We start from the raw sequence: 17,294 nt of genomic DNA on the forward strand, positions 1-17,294 counted from the left end.
AGTAATTCTTATAAATTAATCTAATAATAATAATAATAACAACAACAATAATGATGATGATGATGATGGTGGTAGAACAATTTTAATTATTATTTTATTATATATATAATGAGATTAAAAAATTTAATCAATAATTACTATATCTTAAAATTCGGGCACCTGATTCATATGAAATTTAAATATATACAAGACTGTGTCCATTAAATCATATCCGACGGTATGATTTAAAATCACATGGCCTGATTCAACGATACACCCTCTTGAATGATTACTCTTATGTTTCGAGTACGATATCTCAACATCCGTATATCCAATAAGTCTAAAACTTTACTAAATGTATTTTTCATAAGTTTTATCATATCTAATGGTCTGATCTGAATTTTGATGGCCCAATTAACCCATGTTGTTCAACAATGTAACATGATAGTTACATCAATGTTATACTAATATTTATAAATATATAAATTTTGTAAATTGTGAACATATATTAATTTCAATTACATTTATATAAAAATTTTATAATTTGATTTCATGATTTAAAATAATAATAATAATAATAGTAATAATACAAAAAGTCAAAAATCAAAAACCCATCACTTTCTCTCTCATGTTCTCGTTTTTCTTCCTCTTTCTTTCTCTCTCTTTCTTTCTCTCACTCTTTCTTCTCCATTCTTTCTTCTCTTTCAATTCTTCCCCAAATCCATGTTAGATCCCTAACCCAAATTCACGGCAACAAAGACGGCAGGTCGGCAACGAGGACGGCGACGAGTTCGGCGATTAGTACGGCTTCCATCTTTTTCCACTCATTTCTTCCCCAAACCCATCTCTTAGAACCCTAGTCCCAAATTCACGGCAACAAGGACGGCAACGAGTACGGCTTTAAGGTAATCCTTATTTCTCTGTTGCATTTTACTTGTTCTTTTTTTTCTTGGATTTGGGTGTGTTTTTAGCATCTTGTTTAATTTTTTTTCTTGGGTTTGGGTGTGTTTTTAGGGGACTATGATTTGTTTAATTCTTGTTGTTGTTGTTTACTTTTGTAAAAGAGTTGTAATGTTGTATGGAAGACCATTATCGATTAGCAAAATTTCTGAAAAAATTTTGTATGTAATATTGTAAAATTCCTCTCCTTCCCACCTCTATTCTGCTGTTATTTTTGGAACAAACTCAAGCTCGAGCTCGGAAACACCGTATCGAGCTCGAGCTCGAGCTCGAGCGCGAAGTTGCAGAGTCGAGCTCGACAAAAATGGTCGAGCACGACTGGAGCTCGACTCGTTGCCAGGCCTAATATTATTTGATACCCAAATTTGGTTAGTAGATTAATGTTTTAAATTTTACTTAATTTAAATTAACAAACTATGCTTAAAATTGTATATATAATATATAAATATACAGTTAAAAGTTGAATATATGTATATATATAGTTTAGAGAAAGAAGGCGGAGTGGCGACTGCCAAAGAAAGGGGCAGTGGAGGGAGGGGACGAGTGGGGAACGACAGGGGAGGGAGCGATGGGAGGGAAGGGGGAAGGGAGGTGATACAACGAGGAAAACATGCGGTGGCGCAGGGGATGGGGTTTAAGACGTACTATAAATAAATATATTTAAAATAAAAAAATATTTATAATGAATGCGTAAATTTGTCACAAAAATTAAATTAAAAAAATTAACCTTTTTGTATGTATAAGTTATTACAATAAAATTAAATTTTCATAATAATTTTACTAATTCAGTACAATAATTTAGATTTCCTTATAAAAGGTTACTTTAGAAATGAAAAAGAAAAACGTTATGCAAATAAGTAAAAACATATTTTGAATAGAATTAATGGTAACAAATAAATTATGTTTCTTGTAACAATACTTTGAATTGTCACAATAAGTAAAATTGGTAATAAAAATATTATCATAATAAAATTTATTTTGATGGTAAAAGTTGGCGCTAATTTTTTCTCCTCCTTTTTAAGAAAAAAATATTTTTTTTTAATTTTTCAATATATTTATACAATTATAGAAAATATATATTTTAATTTATTTATGTATAAAAAAATATATATTAGTTATTTGCAAATTTCGTGGCAAAGTCCGTGGCACAATCCACTACAAATGATTAATAAAAGAACATATTTATCCTTCTTCATACTTGTTTTTATATCCGTTCATCATCTATTCTTATTATTTTTTCTATTATTCTACCCATATTTTAATCTTCTTCTTGCAATTAAATTGTTAATGATTATGTCAATATAACAAATCACACTTCTCAACATTTAGCTAACTTACGTTAACATAAATTCGAAGGTTTTTGCTAGTATCTCTATACGTATTCATTTTAATGTAAAATGAATGTGTGTATACATATTTGTCGGTTTTAATATATATATATATATATTGAGAGAATTAAAAAGGTGAATGTATCACAAGGTAGAATATCTTGTATTATTGGCGGTAGAAAAGAATTTTAAAATAAATTTTATGAGTTTAAATTAAACAAAAACATAACATACTTTTTTATGAACGGAGGAAAAATTTGTTATCATATTATTCAAATTCCAACTACTTGGGTGCCCACCCAACTCCATGTTATGTTGACACGAGGCAATTTACACTAACCCCATGTAAAATGAATGGTGTATACATGGTGCCCACCCAACTTCATGTAAAATGAATGTGTGTATACATGTTCTCGTTTCTTCTTCCTCTTTCTTTCTCTCTTTCTTCTCCAATCTTTCTCCTCTCTCAATTCTTCCCCAAACCCATCTCTTAGATCCCTAACCCCAAACTCACGGCAACAAGAACTGCAGGTCGGCATCGAGTACGGCTTCCATCTTTCTCCTCTCATTTCTTCCCCAAATCCATCTCTTAGAACCCTAATCCCAAACTCACGGCAACAAGGACGGTAAGTCGGCAACGAGGACGGCTACGAGTCTGCTTTAAGGTAATCCTTCTCTTTGTTGCATTTTACTTTTTGTTCTTTTTCTTGGATTTGGGTGTGTTTTTAGCATTTTCTTTAATTTTTTTTCTTGGGTTTGGGTGTGTTTTCAGGGGGGAAGACAATGATTTGTTTAATTCTTGTTGTTGTTGTTTGCTTTTGTAAAAGAGTTGTAATGTTGTATGGAAGATCATTATCGATTAGCAAAATTTCTGAAAAAATTTGTATCTATTGTTGTATATAATGTTGTAAATTTCCTCTCCTTCCCACCTCCAGTCTGCTGCAATTTCTGCAACAAACTCGAGCTCGAGTTCGAGCTCGGAAATACTGTATCGAGCTCGAGCTCAACCTCGGCGAGCTCGTCGAGCTCGAGCTCCAGCTCGGCAAAAATGGTCGAGCTCGACTCATTGCCGGGCCTAAGACTAACTAATTACCGGTTTGAATTTGAAAAGAGTTTTATAAAAGGAGAGAGTGCAAATAACAATATGATTAACAACGAATTTCCTCTTTCCCTCCACTTCTCTCTTGGGCGGTCCACTCTTCCTCTGGTTTCTCTTCTTCCCTCCCCTTTCTTCCTCTCCTTTCCGCCTGCCCTCTTTTCTCTTATTCTCGGTTCTTCACTGTGGGTAAGCTGCACTTGTCTTTTTCGCTTCTTTTTGTTTTTTGGTTGTTTTTGGCAGTCTCTTGTTTTGGTATAATCTTGCGGCCTAATGTTTATTGTATATCAATTTTGTTTGTTCTTGCAGTACACCAACCACAAGTTGTTTCCGCAGTGAACTCTAATCTTGATTCATGGACCCTGGAAGCAATAGTTCTCAAGATTCGAGTGCCAATATGGAGAAAATCGCCAAGAAAGAAGACGTAGAAACGAACATTGATCGACTAACTGAGCTACCGGAACCATTGATCATTCGTATACTTTCGTTCTTGGAGATGAAAGACGCTGTGAATACAGACACTGTTGCTAAAAGTTTGAGACACCTCTGGACCCATGTCGATTCCATTGTTTTCTTTTTTAATGCTATGCCCAATGGGGATTATATAGAGAGGTTCATTGCCTTTGCTGATAGAACTATGCCGCGGTGTGCTTGTCCCAATATCAAGAAATTCGTACTCCACTTTTACCATGATCCCGGGGCTGAGAATGGGCCGTTCTTGAATGAAATGTTCTTTAACTGGGTTCACCGGGCTTTCGAGAACAATGTGGAATTTCTAGGACTACAAATAAACGACCTTACAATTGAGCCACCTGAGTGGTTTTACCAGAGTTTGTTTCTCATAAGATTGAAATTATATGATGTGATATTGGGTTCTTCATTCGTTCGCCAAATAGATTGGCCTTCTTTGAGGAGTTTGAACTTGAAAAGAGTGGAGATCAATAATGAGCAAATGGCGCAACTACTATCAGGTTGTCCTCAGTTGGATACTATGGTTCTTGATCGCGTTAGTCACATCATCACTAGCCTCAATTTTACGTCGAAAAGTATGAAAACATTGAAATTGATCCATCTTGACCGTGATGATGATGAAATTCCCTTGCAGATTAAAGCTTCTTGGCTTCAAGAATTGATTATGACAAAGGAGTTTTGGGGTTTCAATTGTCATTTTCTTAACATGTCCTCGATGAGGAAAGCTGATCTCTCTTTCACAGTTCTTGGCGTTGATACTGATGAATATTGGGTTGATGTTCAACGGTTCAATGTGGCAACTGAACTGCTCAAAACCGTATGCAATGTCGAGGAACTAGTGATTGGGCCAGTGCTCATTCTCGTGAGACTACTTTTGCACAATTCTGATACATTTGTCAATCATATCCCCCACATCGAAAGGGCATTAACTTTCTTGCATCTAAATTTAGGAATGAGGACTTATTTCAAGATTAACTATAAAATGCTTATATGGATCATGCACTTATGAAGATTTTGTATCATATATATGTTAATGAGTGGTTATTGCTATGCTTGAAACAAGCCTTATCAATGTTGAAATTGTTACACCAACCGTCCCCTACGTTTAAGTGCAAACGAGTGTCAGTTTATTTGCCTATATCAAAGAATGATCTCCCTGGGTTGGCATGCCTCTTACAGAACTCTCATTTTCTGGAGACACTACTGATAAACGTGGTGACTGGTCGTAAAAGGGTTTGCTTCTTCACATCCGTTTCAGCACTTTGTTACTAGTTTCTTTGCTGATCCAAGTACTTGTCTTCATTGATATAAAGATTTTTTTTGAAATATCCACTGAAATAGTAGTTGATTTTCTGCACAAATTAAGTACAGTTTAGGCAACAGACCATGATAGAAACTAGTAACAAAGTGCTGAACGGGATGTGAAGAAGCAAACCTTTTTACGACCATTCACCACTTTTATCAGTAGTGTCTCCAGAAGAGGAGAGTTATGTAAGAGGCATGCCAACCCCGGGACATCATACTTTGATATGGGTACATAAACTGACACTCGTTTGCACTTGAACTTAGGCGACGACTTGTGTAACAATTTCAATATTGATAAGGCCTGTTTCAAGCAAAGTATTAACAATTCGTTAACATATATATGATACAACTTGAAGCTCATCATCTGCAATCTTTATAAGTGCACGATCCATAAGGCATTTATAGTTGATCTTGAAATAAGTGCTCATTCCTACACTTAGATGCAAGAAAGTTAATGCCATTTCGATGTGGGAATATGATTGACAAAATGCATCAGAATTGTGGATAAGTTGTCTCACGTGAATGAGCACTGGCCCAATCATTAGTTCCTCGACATTGCATACGCTTTTGAGCAGCTCAGTTGCCACATTGAACCGTTGAACATCAACCCAGTCATCCTCATCAACAATGCCAAAAACTGTGAAAGAGAGATGAGCTTTCTTCAACGAGGACATGTCAAGAAAACGACAATTGAAACCCCTATACTTCTTTGTAATAATCAATTCTTGAAGCCAATGAGCTTTAATATGCAAGGGAACTTCATCATCTTCACGGTTAACATATTTCAGTTTCAATGTTTTCAAAATTTTCCACGTAACATTGAGGCTAGTGATGATGGGCTGAATGCGATCAAGAAACATAGTTTCCAACTGAGGACAACCTGATATTAGTTTCGCCATTTGCTCATTATTGATCTCCACTCTTTTCATGTGCAAACTCCTCATAGAAGGCCAATCTATTTGGCGAACGATTGAAAAACCCAATTTCACATCATATAATTTCATACTTATGAGAGACGAACTCTGGTAAAACCACTCAGGCGGCTCAGTTTCAAGGCCGAGTATTTGTAGTTGCAGAAATTCCACATTATTCTCAAAGCACAGTGAACCCAGTTAAAGAACATTTCGTTCAAGGACGGCCCATTCTTAGCCCCGGGATCATGGTAAAAGTGGAGTACGAATTTCTTGATATTGGGACAAGCACACCGCGACACAGTTCTATCAGCAAAGGCAATGAACCTCTCCATATAATCCCCATTGGGGCATAGCGTTAGAACGAAAAACAATGGAATCGACATGGGTCCAGAGTTGTCTCAAACTTTTAGCAACAGTGTCTGTATTAACATCGTCTTTCATCTCCAAGAACGAAATTATACGAACGATCAATGATTCGGGTAGCTCAGTTAGTCGATCAATGCCCGTTTCTACGTCTTTTTTCTTGGCGATTTTGTTTATGTTGGGACTCGAATCTTGAGAATTATTGTTTACAGGGTCCATGAATCGAGATAAGAGTTCACTGCGGAATGTCAAGTTTGTTTATCGCAAAAGCTTTTGCTCCCTCAATGAATTCGAAAGCAATGATCAGTTCCACAATGACGGCAAGTGTTTCGACTTTGAACTCATAGCATATGTACTGAGGAGTGCGCAGAATCTGGAGAAGTTGATCATCACATCACAGCAAGATTATCAGTGCGGGATGAGTTGTGTTGCAAAGCATGCATCTCTTTTGGCACCTTCCATCCTTTTTTTGAATAGAACAGGGGTATGGCACGGACCCGACCTTGAAATTACCTATAACTAATACTACTCGGATTTTCTACTTGTATAATAAGTGCTTTTTTTGCTTACAATATCAAAGCTCAGTTCTATTGGGTATTATATTTTTAGTCCTATAAAATTAGTACAAATCACGATCTCATATTTTATGAAATTCTTAAAACCATCTAAAATTATAAAAAAGAGAAAATGAAAGAAAGAAAGCCAGAAATTGCAAATTTAGTCTCAAAATTGGAATTCCGTTAACTTTTTAATGGAAAAAGTACATGGGTCGTGGTTAACTTCAAAATTTGGAGGGAAAAGATAGTTGCAGTTTGTGTATATATATATATTTTACCCGGCTCCACGTGCATGATTAATTACGGTATGAGCAACTTTATAAAGTCTATAGCATTACGTAAACTTAATAAAACAATTCCCGAGTTTAGAATTTTGTCCTAAATTTATAGTTGGAAACATGAGATAAATTTTTTTATTTTACTTTAGTTAATTATGTGTCTACGAAGTCACTTTCTAAATTTGTCCATCTATTTTATTATTGTAATTTAGGGGCTAATATACAAGAAAGTTAGAAAAGCATATTGGATTAGTGGTCTCAAACTTATTTTTTTATCTCCTTAGAGAAAATGAGGCATCCATGTATTAAGGCAATGATGTGCAGGTGGTCCAATTTTAGGATCTTCATCTGCATAATGCAGACTGAGTTTGCAGAATGTATGTAAATGTACTTTATTTTATTTTCATTTAGCTCCAAAAAGTAACTATCTTTGTTGCAGCGTTACAAGAAATGGTTGTTATCCAGCACCATTCGTGCTGGCCTCAAACTCATCATATGCCTAGGCACTACCCTTCTCATCCACATTAAACCACCTGTTTGAATCAACTGGACATCCCGTCTACCTAGCTACCTCTTCACATTCATCACTGTGTTCAAAAAACACTTGCACTTCACAGAATGTCAATGTAGCATGTAAGCATTTATCATTCATCATTTTTTGGTTTCAACATAATGAAAACCTTGGAGTAGAAAATGCTTTCAACAAGCAGTGCTTGCTGCTTTCTCCAAGTTCAAACAGAGACCAAACCAAACCCCTGTTGCTCCATGTTCGCGTTCGTATTTAAACACCAACATTTAAAACACTGAACAATCAACGCAAACACTGATTCCATCAACATAGCATCATCAACCATGTATAGTCCACAGAAGCTCGAGTCTGAACCAAATATTCACCTATTACCCTCCATTGAGTGAATGTGATCTTCGTTGTACTCCAGCTTCCCCGCATATTTCAATCTAAAATGAAATTCAGAAAATTTGGAATGGTAACTCTATTTAAGGAAAACAACATTGATTTTATAGTCATGGCTCATCGTTGAGGGCCATGGGCAGAAGCCCCAGTTTTCTAACTCCACACATACACAATGGAGAATCCTTGCGCAGGTTGTCTAACCTTCTATCATTGTTTCAGAAATCAAGAGAATGGAACACTAACTAAACAAGCTTTAAAAACAAATGAAAACCAATTCAGTGCAAAACAAAGGATAGAAAAGGTCTCTCATGCTCAGGTACAGGTTAAGCAGGTCATCTTCCCAGTAAGGCGACCCGATCCTTTTGTACTGCTTGTGCCAAATTTATGTCAAACAACTCGCACCGAATTGGCATCTCCATCTCATAGAACGGGTTCTTCAAAACATAGTCAGTGTATAACTCATAAATATGTTTCAAGAGATTCTCCATATGCAGAGTTCCAGGCTCACAGACCACAAAGAATTTCGTACCTGCACAAACAAAGTGATTTACTTCAGTTATTTCATTTATGATTTGATGTAGATAACCATAATCAAACTTGGCAAAAATTTCTGTAAGTTTGGTCGGCTGAAATTAAGGGCTAAATGAAGGAACTTTTCTTTACTAAAAGAAGCTATCAGTCGACATTGCTGTAACACAGGCCAAAGGAAAAATATGGAAAATTAAACTTAAATAATCAAGTCAGCCATAAATCTTGTGCCTAGACCCAATCATGCACTTACAGAGGAAATTCTTTCTTTCTAAGAGATAAGACTCAATAGAAAAATACAAATTTCAACTACATGCAAAAATACTATCGCAATCCAGTAACATTTTTACCTGAAACTTATCCAAAAAAGAAGAAAAACAAATAAATATAAATCAACAAAAGTAGGAAAAAGCTAATGACAAAGTGATAGAGATTAAAGGTGCCTAGGAAAAACATTGACTTTAATGTATAAACTCTTCAACAAAATCAATCCAAAGGGGAAGGATTTTAACAATCTCAAACTTGAATTGCACAAATTAGATCATACCTAACACTATAGCATTAGCATGTATTATAACTGATACCTAACTAAAATCCCCAAACTCTGTATAACCGAGTCGTCTCCGTCCAAACTAACACTACAGCATTAGCATGTATTATAGCTGATACCTAATTAAAAGCCCCAAACTTTGTATAGCCCAGTGGTCGTCCTGCAAGAACGAGAAATGTGATATATCCCACTGGGAATAAAACTCTTCCTAGGCTTGCAAAAATTAATTAGGACTAAGAAAAGCTTTTACTCCCAAATTCCCATCCAATTCATTTCTTAAACGCTCAACCAAATGTTTTTCATGGAGAACAGAATATCTCCAGCAGAATCGTCACCATCAACCCTAAGAAGATCAAAGTCACTGCAAAGAGTAGCTATGCGTCCATGAATGTAATAAAGCATCACTACTATCATCCACAGTTATTGTTGTGTGCACGACAATGCAATATCAAAACTGCCATCGCTACTCCCATTACAACCAACACCAGAATTGATTTGTCGGACAGAGGAAAGGCACAACCAATGACTCCAGATGTGTCCAGATCAGTGCGGTAGTATTTAAAAAGAAAAGGTAAAGGTGGTGGAACCATGATGATCACCTCAGGCGTATCAGTGGTAGATGAGGGGAGGGGAAAAACAGTTAACAAAAGGTGATTGAATAGTGGTGGTGATCAGAATGGTTAACATGCCAACAGTGTACAAGTTGACAGCCAAGTTGGGTGCAGGGTGAGCATAATTGATGGCGGTACTCTGAAGTCAAATATGCAAATGGCAAGGATAAGCTTAAGCTGTCACAAAATTGAGGTGAACTGTGCCCTTCACTAGTCTATCCCAACATCTGATGAATTGTCTCAATCCGTCCCACCAAACTACTTAATTGGAGATATTGCAGATTGGTAATCTGGCTGATTACAGATCCAATTAATCATATTCAAGCTCAATAAAACTCTCTCTAAATCCCCATGTTCTACCCTCTCCAAATCAAATTCACTAAGTAATCTCATCACCCATACAATCACTACTATCAGAAACCCCCTATCAAGCTCCAACTGAATCACGCGCCACATTCAATCAAGAAAACAGAAAAACACATACCCAGAAATAAAACGACAATACGATAGCTCAAAATGCCACTGATCATCAAATCAAAAGCAAATATAAAGCGAAAAAAAAAAAAAAAGTTCTCACCAGTGAGGGACTGGAAACAGTGAAGATCGAAAGTATCAGCCTGAAGTAGCTCGATTCCAGAGCAGCCCGAAACAGGGGAGAGCTGCTGAGAGATGGCGTGCATCGAGTGCCACAGGCTCGCCAGTCTCAAACTATCGTTGGTGTCCATTCTTCCCGCCGACCCATAATCCTGAACAACGCCAAAGAAGACGCAATTTTTTAGGAGTCTCTTCAATTCCCCAAAGTGCAAACTCTGAAGATCCAGGAATCGGGCTTGGCGTTTACCTTATAGAAAATGAGGCCACCTGATTTATTGATGATGTAGAGACTGTAAATAGCTGCCATGGATTGCTTGTCAAAATCTGATCCGAGGTGTGGGAGCCAGTTTGAGAAGATGGAGGGCTTTGGTGAGGAGAATGAAGTTGCAAATGATGGTAAAGTTGTTCAAGAGTTGTTTTTTAACTTGATAGAAAGTGGGATTGAAGATTTTATCAAACTTAACAAAAAGGTCCTCATATTACTGGTTAATTTTTTATTTTTATATAATCATATTAATTTTAATGTGTAATTATATTTACATTTATGCTCAGTCCAAAAAATAAGTCAACATACCATATTATTACCTCATCAAGTGATGCTCTAAATTTTCAAGAATATTCAAAATATTAAGACAAATGAGCAGTTTCAAAAAACTATTAAGACATAAACACTATGTTTGGATTAATATTTTGGATGTTTTTGTTTTGGTGTTTTGGAGATATAGAGAGAAAAATAGAGATAAGTAAGTATGTGTTTTGAGATATATGGTATGTTTGGATTTGTGTTTTGATATAATATAAAATAATGTAAAATAAATGGTGTAGGTTTGATGCTGGTATTTGGGAGACAGAAGTTACTGTTCATTGTCAAATCATGTCTTTTAATATATATATTTAGTAATATATATGTGTATGTATATATTGTATTTTGTTTGTTAGTGAAATATAATATATATATTTATATTAAGAGAAGAATAAAAAATAATAAAAAAAAGTAATAAAAAAAATTAAATTACAATTGCACACCTAGTGGAGGTGTGCAAAATACAAAAACAAACAAGATTTTGTAAAAATGGGCCAAAACACAAAACCAAACATTGTGAAAAGGACTGAAGGCAGCTTGTTTGAAGAACTCCAAGTTCCAAGATTTCATCCCCACACATCACAATTGCACTTAAATCCTATCCAAATCTCACCCAAACCCCAACAAAAGTGAAGGTAAAGAATTGAAATTTTAGGTACTTATTGCAAACAAACCAACACTTTAGAAAAAATGTTTCATTTTCAGTTATTTTTATGATGTTAAACTAAGAGTATTTTGGTTCCACAGTTGTAACGTCTATGAAATATGGTTAATATCATGTCAGCAAAATGACAACAATTAGTATAGTGATTTCAAACTATAGGAGTCTTTTTGATGTTACATAATTTAAGAGTCATTTTACAATCTGTGATAGTTTATGGAAGATGAATGTTTTTTATCCATTTAATATGAAGTAAATGGTTTATATATTTTAAGGTTCCCCTTTCAATTGAGGCACATTTTTACGGACAAAATCATAAGGACAATATTTGGCATAATAGAGCATCAATCATTTTGCACATCGTATCATTTAACATCGTTTGCAGGAATGAGTCAAATCAAGCCATATATTTGTACCAAGTCTTTTATCTAGAGGTTGATAAGAAATTTAAATTTCTTTATGAATATAAAACCCTTCTCTCGAAACCATACAATTAGAGCAGATAATACTTATAAGTTTCTATGCTTCCTTTTAAGGCTATGCAATCAGAGCGGACAATATCTCATGCAACAGTATGTCGATTGCATCGAAACTTGAATGGCTAATAAGCTTCAAATTCTCATTCCCCTAGTAAGGAATCTTTCTAAGCACGAATGTATGAGACATAGAATAAGAATTAATAATACCTTACACAATGAGACATTAATCATATCGCACATTACATCATTAATATAAAAAAGGTTGATTACGCCTCTCAAGCCCGTTTTTTCAAAAACAAACTCACAATTCTCATTAAAATAAAGTTAATAATACTTTATGTAATAGGGTATAATCGCATCATACATAACATTCATTATCTATTATATATATGGGAAGGGTCTTTATTATCTTGGGAAAAAGTGTATCATATAAACTTATAAACGTATGCCTACTTCTTTTATTTGTTTCATTATAATGAAATCCAAATTTTGTTTTTACGTTCTTAAAATATTGGTATCCCGTGGCTTGGCAGTTGGCACGGGGTTAGAACTCACGTACTATAAAATTTCCTACAAGCATTTAATTCCGGGCTGGTGTCCCAACTATTGCCACGTTTCGGACCAAGCCATCGCAGCTGCCAACCTCCTTTTACAAAACCTGACCAACAATCCAGTCTCCTTCCGTCCAACGCTCAACAACAAAACGAAATAATGGCAGAGGAGGACAGATCCCGGCCGACATTGGAGATCAACAGGCTGAAATTCACGTATCCCGGAATCGATGGCCATCCTCCACCGGGCTCCGCCCCTTTGATCGATGATCTCTCCCTCACACTCTTCCCCGGAGACCGCTGCCTTCTAGTGGGCTCCAATGGAGCTGGTTCTCTCTTTTTTTCCATGGGTTTATCGAGATTTTAACAAGTAGCAATGTTATAATTCAGAAAAGGAATGATTCTTGATGTGGCTGGGATTGCAGGGAAAACAACAATCTTGAAGATAATAGGAGGGAAGCACTTGGTGGAGCAAGATATGGTGAGGGTGTTGGGAAGATCAGCATTCCACGACACCTCTTTGACTGCCTCGGGTGATCTTTCTTACCTTGGTGGTGAGGTAAACTTTCTATATTCTTGTTCATTTTTTGATTTCCTGACTTATGATAGACGTCGTGATGTTGTGTGTATTTATAATTTTGACGTCAGAAGGGTAGACTTCGATGAAATAAATGAGCTTTGTGGCTGAAACTTGATGAACTGTGAGGAAAATGTAGAATTTGTAGTACTCCAAGAAGGGGTGAATGGGCCTAGTGGATATCAGTCTCACTGAAACTCACTCTACACTTGTATTTCTAAGCATTTATCTTGTATGAAAGATATTTATTGGTCATTGTAACTTGAATATGCTATGAAAGGATTCATGAATTGCAGAGCTGTGTAATGGCAAAAGATTTTGTGGAAGTGTCTTCCAGGATAAGATGGATTATCAATGATGAATTTTGCTTTTTGTTTGGAGAATGCTCTAAAGCGCTTTCCTTGTGTACTAATTGTTCCTAATAGGAAACAAACTTTTATTCCGTGAAATTGTGATCACACAACAGTAGCTTTGATATTTGGAAACTTATTTATTTCCAGTGGAGACGTGAAGTTGCTTTTGCTGGTTTCGAGATTCCCATTCAGATGGATGTTTCTGCTGAGAAAATGATTTATGGGGTTGCAGGTATCAATCCCCAGAGACGAGATGAACTAATAAAGGTAACATTAGCTTGGGTTGCAATTTTCCATGCTGGAGACTGCAAGTTTATCTTGGAGTGGTTACATTTGTGGTTTCATTTAATGATGCACATTTGATATCATAGATAAGAATTGCTCCCTGATTGGAAAGGAGATCACTACAAAAGACTTGAGACCAGCCATTTCTGGCCTTGTAAATCCTTTTGTTATAATGATGAACAATCATGCTATACTGTTTCAGATTTATATCAAGTAATGTAGTCATGTTTACCGAAGATTCTGCTTAATATTTTGACCAGGACTACTAATGTCAGATAATTGGAGTGGGAATATGTTGAAGCCTGCATCGCCATTACCAAACTGCATTTCTAGACATTTGACTAGATTAACATGCAAGTAAGAGATTTTTTATTGGAAGCACGCTACATGTGCATAACAAGAATTTTTGTTTGCCTTACAAATGAAGGGAAAAGATAATATTCTTTTACGACATCAAGGTCAGCATCTGTTTCAAGCATGGGGCAGACTGCAGACTGCCTAGGATCAAGGTTTGATCGAGGAGCCTAAGTAGGATCCATTTTAATGTACTCATAGATGAGATGAACCTGGGACCTTGCGTATCAGTCCTCATATTTAAATATTTGATAGCCGGAATTTGCATGCATCTCGTCAGGCTGTCTACCATAAATTGTGATGAAATTTTTTTCACACGTCGAGATTAGACTAACTTGGATACACTTTACTCAACGCTTGTGCAGTTATAAGTGAAGCTAGTATGTCTTTCGTTCCAGGTTTTAGGTGTTGACCTGTCGTGGAGGATGCATAAATCATCGGATGGCCAAAGAAGACGAGTTCAAATTTGCATGGGCCTCCTTAAGCCATTCAAGGTATATTTGTCTTTTATACCAAGAATCATTTTTTGTGCGAAGCCCTCTTATCTGGACCAAGTTGATTGTGTTGTGCCTGCTCTTCAGGTTCTCCTGCTTGATGAGATCACCGTCGACTTAGATGTGCTGGCAAGGGCTGACCTCCTAAGGTTTCTTAAGAAGGAATGTGAACAACGTGGTTCTACAATTATTTATGCAACTCATATTTTTGATGGTCTTGAGGATTGGCCATCTCATATTGTGAGCGCTACTCTAATTTTTTAATATATATATTATAAAGGTCCGTGTGACTGTTTGCTGTTGTAACCATTGAATCTGTTCCAGGTTTACGTGGCTCATGGGAAGTTGCAACTAGCGATGCCAATAAATAAAATTAAGGAGATTAGCAATTTATCACTGATGGTGAGTCACTCTAAGTCAAAAATCAAAAACTTATTATCCGGAGTTTACTTGAATTTATCTTTACTAAATTATCTTGTCAGCCATTCATAAAACTAGACATAATCATCTATCTATTCATCCTTCGTTAATTGAGTCTCTTGTAGAGTGATATAATTCAATTTTTTTCAATGAAAACGGGAAAGTTTGAAGTCTCTTGCGATAACAAACACAAAGGCAAAATTGTGAAAATATGACCATAAAGTACTTTTACTAGTTGATGCTGCACATTCTATATGTCTGCATGACTAAGAAACTAACATTATCATAAAAATTATTGAGAAATAGAGAGAGAGAGAAGAAGAAAAGCATAATGGAAACGGAGAGAATAAAAGAGATAAAAGGCGAGTAGTCGCTGGAGAGAAAAGAGATGAGAGGAAAAGATAGTTGAGGAAACATTTTCCTCGTTTCCAAAATATATTACTGTGTCGTGCACACACAATCTGCGTGCGTAATTATATAAAAAGGTACAAAATTTATTTATTTATTTTACTAGAATATTCATATAAAAAGAAGAAACGAATAAGAAAAATGACATGAAAAAGAATAAACTGTTATAAGGTATTGAAGGGAGCAAAGGATACCTTTAGGCCTCGTTTGGTTCGTGCGATAGCATTATGCATGATGGGATTTGCTGCGTGAGCTATGGCACTAGATCAATTTTCTTTTCTGAATTATCGAAGAGTAGAGATTATAGAAATGTACATATTAGCAGCTGCATTTGATTTAATAACTTCATTGTTCAGACATATGTTCATCAAGTTAGCATCTGAAAGAAATTGAAACGAAAAGGGTTGATGACATAGAAGTTCATATCTTTTTCTTGAAAATTTGGTATAGTCTTATGTATTTGGCTCCTTATACCATTGGGTATGCAGAGAACCGTGGAGAGCTGGCTTAGGAAAGAGAGAGATGAGGAGCGGAAAAGAAGGAAAGAGAGAAAGGCTAGTGGCCTTCCAGAATATGAAAAACGAGTTGAGGGCAGTCGTGTGATTGGGGATCCTGCCGGCCGAGTGCTGAACAATGGGTGGGCTGCTGGGAGGCTGAATTCTACCATAGCTGGTGAAGAGAATTTTGTCTTGAGCTCTAATAGGGTTCTCAGGTAGCATTTCATTTGCGATGAACAATAAGAGAAACTACCTTTAGCTATGGTGCACAAATGGCCTTATTATGGGTGAACCTTTATGTCTCAGCTGAATTATAGTTGAATGAATGTATTCTTTGCAATTGCTTACTTGCTACAGGATGCAGTTTTATCTTCATTATCAATATATATGTATTGGCATAACATTTTGCCTTCTTAATTTTGACAGTCTTTTTTATTTTTGATAAATACAGTAATCAAATTACTGTATCAATATCTCAATATACTAAGCAATACATGAAATCGGCAAATACATTAATAAGTAAAGAATAATAAAATAAATTGCAATAATAAATATAGAAATTGAAGGAGAATGACAAATGTAATAAGACACAGATGACATTCGTGGCGCAAAAGATAAAAGCAACAATTCACTTCTTCTATATTCAAAATGGAAGTAGAATATGTTTCACCGTAACACACAACCACACATACACATACTCACACCCCGCACACACACACAACACACCACACACATACACACTATCTGGACACATGTGTGTGTGTGTGTGAGTGCATGTGTGGTGTGTGGGTGGGTGGGTGTGTGTGGGTGGGGTGTGTGTGTGTGCGTGCGTGTGCGGTGTGTGCGTGTGTGTGTGTCAAGGTATAACATGTTTTACTTTCATTTTGAACATAGAAGAAATGAGGTGTTGGTTTTATCTTCTGTGCCAATGAAAGCCATCTGCGTCTTGTTACATTTGCCATTCTCCTTCAATTTCTAAGTCTTCATTTCTATCTACACAACCCTTTTTCTCGTAATTAGCATAAAATGTTGTGAAATTATGGTGACATCCTGTACGAGAAAAAGGGTTGTGTAGATAAAAATGAAGACTTAGAAAATGAAGGAGAATGGCAAATGTAATAAGCCGTAGATGGCATTCGTTGTCGCAAAAGATAAAATCAACAATTCACTACTTCTATGTTCAAA

The 17,294-nt window shown here is 35.9% G+C and overlaps 3 protein-coding genes across 4 annotated transcripts; 2 read left to right on the top strand and 1 right to left on the bottom strand.

Annotated features, from left to right (window-relative positions):
* Positions 1–587: 587 nt before the first annotated feature.
* LOC105168978 (F-box/LRR-repeat protein At3g03360) lies at positions 588–7,016 on the top strand. 2 transcript variants are annotated; one of them, XM_088883288.1, is made up of 3 exons: positions 588–884; positions 2,799–2,932; positions 3,673–7,016. In XM_088883288.1, exon 3 carries the CDS (start codon positions 3,719–3,721, stop codon positions 4,841–4,843), a length of 1,125 nt encoding a protein of 374 aa, XP_088739414.1. In that variant the 5' UTR covers positions 588–884; positions 2,799–2,932; positions 3,673–3,718; the 3' UTR covers positions 4,844–7,016. The 2 variants fall into 2 exon arrangements, with proteins under 2 accessions (XP_088739414.1, XP_011087514.1); XM_011089212.3 differs by lacking the exon at positions 2,799–2,932.
* A 1,230-nt stretch (positions 7,017–8,246) lies between these two features.
* On the bottom strand, positions 8,247–10,828 carry LOC105168981 (SNARE-like superfamily protein). The gene is made up of 3 exons (XM_011089214.3): positions 10,695–10,828; positions 10,431–10,599; positions 8,247–8,693 (listed from the first exon to the last, which is right to left on the bottom strand). The coding sequence occupies exons 1-3, from the start codon at positions 10,752–10,754 to the stop codon at positions 8,497–8,499; spliced, it is 426 nt and encodes a 141-aa protein (XP_011087516.1). The 5' UTR covers positions 10,755–10,828; the 3' UTR covers positions 8,247–8,496.
* On the top strand, positions 10,702–16,510 carry ABCI20 (non-intrinsic ABC protein 9). Its single transcript, XM_011089213.3, has 8 exons — positions 10,702–10,843; positions 12,704–13,050; positions 13,147–13,280; positions 13,799–13,918; positions 14,689–14,784; positions 14,872–15,024; positions 15,109–15,186; positions 16,101–16,510. The coding sequence occupies exons 2-8, from the start codon at positions 12,882–12,884 to the stop codon at positions 16,326–16,328; spliced, it is 978 nt and encodes a 325-aa protein (XP_011087515.1). The 5' UTR covers positions 10,702–10,843; positions 12,704–12,881; the 3' UTR covers positions 16,329–16,510.
* Positions 16,511–17,294: the final 784 nt, after the last annotated feature.

Source organism: Sesamum indicum, linkage group LG8, assembly GCF_026168435.1.
Source record: "Sesamum indicum cultivar Baizhima isolate 11 linkage group LG8, ASM2616843v1, whole genome shotgun sequence".
NCBI classification, from domain to species: Eukaryota; Viridiplantae; Streptophyta; class Magnoliopsida; order Lamiales; family Pedaliaceae; genus Sesamum; species Sesamum indicum.

Excerpts from the sequence above, each read along its gene's own strand:
- LOC105168981 (XM_011089214.3), bottom strand. The coding sequence starts at position 10,754 with ATGGCAGCTATTTACAGTCTCTACATCATCAATAAATCAGGTGGCCTC. Across the intron at positions 10,600-10,694 it reads GTGGCCTCATTTTCTATAAG|GATTATGGGTCGGCGGGAAG; the intron begins GTAAACGCCAAG and ends GGCGTTGTTCAG. Across the intron at positions 8,694-10,430 it reads CTGTTTCCAGTCCCTCACTG|GTACGAAATTCTTTGTGGTC; the intron begins GTGAGAACTTTT and ends TTGTTTGTGCAG.
- ABCI20 (XM_011089213.3), top strand. The coding sequence starts at position 12,882 with ATGGCAGAGGAGGACAGATCCCGGCCGACATTGGAGATCAACAGGCTG. Across the intron at positions 13,051-13,146 it reads AGTGGGCTCCAATGGAGCTG|GGAAAACAACAATCTTGAAG; the intron begins GTTCTCTCTTTT and ends CTGGGATTGCAG. Across the intron at positions 15,025-15,108 it reads AGGATTGGCCATCTCATATT|GTTTACGTGGCTCATGGGAA; the intron begins GTGAGCGCTACT and ends AATCTGTTCCAG.
- LOC105168978 (XM_088883288.1), top strand. The coding sequence starts at position 3,719 with ATGGACCCTGGAAGCAATAGTTCTCAAGATTCGAGTGCCAATATGGAG.